This window comes from Platalea leucorodia (assembly GCF_965183815.1).
Source record: "Platalea leucorodia genome assembly, chromosome: Z".
NCBI classification, from domain to species: Eukaryota; Metazoa; Chordata; class Aves; order Pelecaniformes; family Threskiornithidae; genus Platalea; species Platalea leucorodia.
Window position 1 is genome coordinate 72,062,135 of NC_138858.1, and position 4,325 is coordinate 72,066,459.

A 4,325-nucleotide genomic window follows, 5' to 3' on the forward strand; every position below is an offset into this window, starting at 1 on the left:
GTCCAAGACCCACCTGGGTGAGTCTGAGTTTCATGTTCCCCATAGTTCCCTCCCCATGGGAACCGGTACTCAAAAGAGACACCAATGCCTAAAACGGGACGTACTGCTGCTCCCTGAGTGGAGAGCTGAAAATGTTTTTAAATAGGCTGATGATAACATCAGATTGAGGATAGTCTCCAGGCCACCACGTTAAACAACTCCCTCTTCACAATGTTAAGCATTACAGCTTAACCTGCATGATGAGGAAGGGAGAAGGGACAAGAGCCAGCACATGCTGTTTGGGTATCCAGTTCACTCTGTTTACATGCTGGGCTCTGCCAAGGGAACTGCTTTCTTGGAAAAAGATTTTCATCACCAGCAGGGAGGGCAAAAGCAGCTGTTCACACGCCATCTCACCTCGGCGCACACCTCTTCCATTCCCCATCCGCTACAAGTGCAAAGTGAAGCATGATCTGACTTTGCCCTCTGGAGGCATGGAATTGGCATGGCGCAGACAGACACAGCCCCAGAGGTGACTGAACTACCGCACTGCCTTTTGGAAAATCTGATAGGAAAATTCATTCCCAGTTATAGCTTCCCATGAGCCAGAGGGCAGAGCACTGCAGGAGAGGCAGCTTCGCCGCTCTCCTTTCATGCTGAAGGAGCCAGTTTCTTGGTTCCTCCAGGATAATTCCACCCTAGTGTTTTGTGTACTTCAAGAACATGAGTACGGAAGGCTGGTTTTTCTTTCGGCACAAACTCTGCAGCATGCAATGTGAAATACTGCCACATGTCTGCATCCAGCTACTGGGACCGCACACACGGCTCCTCAGAGAGTGCCACTTCATGGTTTATTCTGCTAGCTTCAGTTTATTCTGCTGCCTCCCAGATCTCTGGGAAGCTGCACAAACAAGCAGGTGGCCAAAGATGCTGGGGTCCCCTTATTTAGCTAGAAACCAGGGCTGGGGTTTGTTTGCTGCATGCAAATGGATCCTCATGCACAATGATTTTTCTCCAGAGAAACAACGTTGTTGGAAAGCTCCAAGGAAGCCCTGCTTCACTAGGATGAACATCTCCCACCTCCCCTTGCTCCCTTAAACACCATTTGTGCAATGGCCAAGAGGGCTTTGGGAAAGCTTTTTCCACAGAGATAGATTCAGTGGCGTACTGGTGACGTGAGTTTTGGGAGAACTGGCAGGAGGCACCAAGACATGGGCAGCATCAGCTGTACAGCCATGCACAGCCCCTGCACACCTACACACATCCACCTCTCTGCACACCCATTCCTCTGCACACACATCTGCCCACATCCATTCCTGTGGACACTCATGCCTTGAGTCCAGCCATACAACTGTGCACGCTGACATGTGTTTGTATGCACACTTGCATGTCAATGCACACCCACAAACTCTCATGCACATCCTCAACCCCACACCAGTACCCTTGCACACCCACGTACCTGTGCCTGCTCACCCTCCCGTGCACACGCATCCCTGCGCACACACTGACCCTTTCCATCCCACCTCTAGGACCTCCTGCCATCCCCTTTATCCTCTGGCTCCTGAGGATCACCGTGCCAGCAGGCGAGGAGGCTGTGCTGTCCCCAGCCCTGCGGGCGGGTGCCGCAGGGGTACGAGTCCTGGGCAAGCGTTCCTCGCCAGCTGGGTGCACTGATGGAACTTGTTCTGGTCCACAGTCCTGGGGACCGACCCTCAGCCCCAGGTATTCGGGCAGGCAGGAGGGAGCTGGCAGGTAAGTACGTCCCAGCAGCAGCTGGTGGAGAGCCTGGCATCCCTCCGGGCTGGAAGGATCATGTACCTGGAGGTCCTGTGGCACAAGGATCAGGGACAAGCAGGTCAGATCAGGGGTAAACCAGGGGCACGGGAGCCCAGCTCTGTGCTGAATGGCTGTTGGGGACCGGGGGTGAGGACCCCAGTCTGAGCAGCTCTGCGCTGCCTAAGCCCACACTTGCTCTCTCTCCCCATGTAGATCTGTCACCGGGTATTTTGCACGTTTAATTCGTTTCTACCGCTTCACTACCGCGAAGGAGCGCGGGGGCTCCCACGGGCGACACTGCCCGGAGCCGGCTACCCTGTGCCGCGGACCGGCAGCACCCCCTCCGACAGCGGGGGCCCCTCACCTCGCCTCACCGCCCGACGGCGGCGGGACCGCGGCGCCCCGACGGCGCTGGGGACGCGAACCACGGGAGCGGGGCGGGAGGAGGGGGGTACGGGCGCTGCCCCTGCCCCTGCCCCTGCCGCTGCCCCTGCCCCTGCCCGCGGCGGCGGCGGCGGCACGCCCGGCCCTGCCCGCGCCTCCCGGGCTGCGGGGCGTTGCAGGGGGAGTGCCGGCCGCCCGGGCGCGGAGCCGCCGGACACCGCAGCATAAAAGCCGCGGCGGCGCCGGGCTGCGCCTCCTCGGCTCGGCTCGGCTCGGCCCGGCCCGGCTCGGGGCCGCCCCGACGGCCCTATGACCGCCGAGAGCCGGCTGCCGCCGGGCCCCCCGCCGCCGCCCCCGCCGCTGAAGGCGGACCCGGCGCCGCCGGGGGAGGAGGCGGCGGCGGCGGCGGCAGGGGCGCGGGGCGGGCGGCGGCGGCGCAAGCGCCCGGCGGAGCGGGGCAAGCCGCCCTACAGCTACATCGCCCTCATCGCCATGGCCATCGGGCAGGCGCCCGAGCGGCGGCTGACGCTGGGCGGCATCTACCGCTTCATCACCGAGCGCTTCCCCTTCTACCGCGACAGCCCCCGCAAGTGGCAGAACAGCATCCGCCACAACCTCACCCTCAACGACTGCTTCGTCAAGGTGCCGCGGGAGCCCGGCCGCCCCGGCAAGGGCAATTACTGGACGCTGGACCCCCACGCCCGCGACATGTTCGAGAGCGGCTCCTTCCTCCGCCGCAGGAAACGCTTCAAGCGCAGCGACCTCTCCACCTACCCGGCCTTCCTCGCCGAGCGCCCCGCCGCGCCCTGCCGCCTCTTCCCGCCGCCCGCCGCCGACCTGCCCCCGGCCCCCGCCGCCGCCTCCTGCGCCTTCGCCGCCGCCGCCTACCCCCCGCAGGGCTGCGCCGCCGCCGCCCTGCCCCACGCCTACGCCCCGCTGCCCACCGACCCCGGGCCCTACGCGCCGGCCGGCCCCGGGCCGCTGTACGCGCCGTCGGGGCGCATCGTGCTGCCCGCCTCGCCGCCCGCCCCCGCCGGGCTCTACGGCCGCCGCTCCCCCGCTCCCTACCCGCCGCTGCCCCACGGCTACGGGGCCGGAGGGCAGCTGGGGGTCGCCGAGCCCGGACCGCGGCACGGAGCCTACCCCGGCGGCCCCGACAGGTTCGTCCCGGCGCTCTGACCCGGCCCGAGAGTGGCCGGGCAGCCCGACGGCGCGGACCGGAGCCCGGGAGAGGGGCGGGCTGCAGGGCTCGGCCGGCGCCGCTGGACCCGGGGCTGCCCGGGACGATGCTGGAGGACCTCGGGCTGCACCTCCGCAGCCTGCCACCTGCCCGGGCCCTGCAGCGAGGAGCCCCGCCGCCTGCCGTGGGTGCCTGGGGGGCCCTGCCCAGCCTCCTCCGCTCTCGCCAGAGAAGCCCTAGGGGCTCCCAAGTGCCTGCATGGGGCAAACAGCCCTTTCCTCTTCTACCGCCTTTCCCGGGACAGGTGCTCAAAGCTTCCTGCCAGGCTCCCACCCTCTTAGCACACCCAGCTGGGACCCCTGGTCTATCCGGGAAGATCTCACTTTTAAAAATCTCTCCACTGTTGATGATTTTATTTACAGAACAACACGTCTCCTAGGGTGGGGGAGGAGGGAGGCAGGAGGAAGCATTCCCCAGCCTTGTGCAGCCAAAGCTGTAAAAGTGGATGCGTGGCACTAACGTGGTAGCACGTCCCTCGTGTTGTGCAGGGCTATCGCGTTAGTGCCCGGCTTCGCACCAACAACGTGGTCAAGGCTGGGGAATGTTTGGATGCTGGGGCTGCCGCCAAATGCAGCAAGTCAGATCCCTCCAGAGGTCGTGCTCTGTGCTGGAGGTGTGGCAGAATGGTGGGACTGGAAATACAAAAACTTTTACCATGAGCATGCTCAGCCCATGGAAAAGGGACGCAGAGAGGGTGCGGGATCTCTGCCCTTGGAGGTCTTTCCAGCTTGATTGGACAGAGCCCGAGGGACCTGATCTGGCTTTGGAGTTGGATCCAACGTTGAATTTGGACCTGCTTTGAGTGGAAACCTGGTCCAGAGGTCTATGGAGGTCCTTACATCCTAAATTGTTTTGATTCTGAGGCCAGCACAGCTCTGTCTGTAGCCTAGAGAAATCAGCATCTTATGGGGAAAAATTTTCCTTCCTGAAACAAGTGAGAGAGGCA

At 63.1% G+C, this 4,325-nt stretch overlaps 1 protein-coding gene across 1 annotated transcript; it reads left to right on the plus strand.

Moving 5' to 3' along the window:
• Window positions 1-2,448: 2,448 nt before the first annotated feature.
• On the plus strand, window positions 2,449-3,318 carry FOXE1 (forkhead box E1; the record flags this gene model as incomplete). The annotated part of the gene is made up of 1 exon (XM_082336631.1): window positions 2,449-3,318. One exon carries the CDS (start codon window positions 2,449-2,451, stop codon window positions 3,316-3,318), a length of 870 nt encoding a protein of 289 aa, XP_082192757.1.
• Window positions 3,319-4,325: the final 1,007 nt, after the last annotated feature.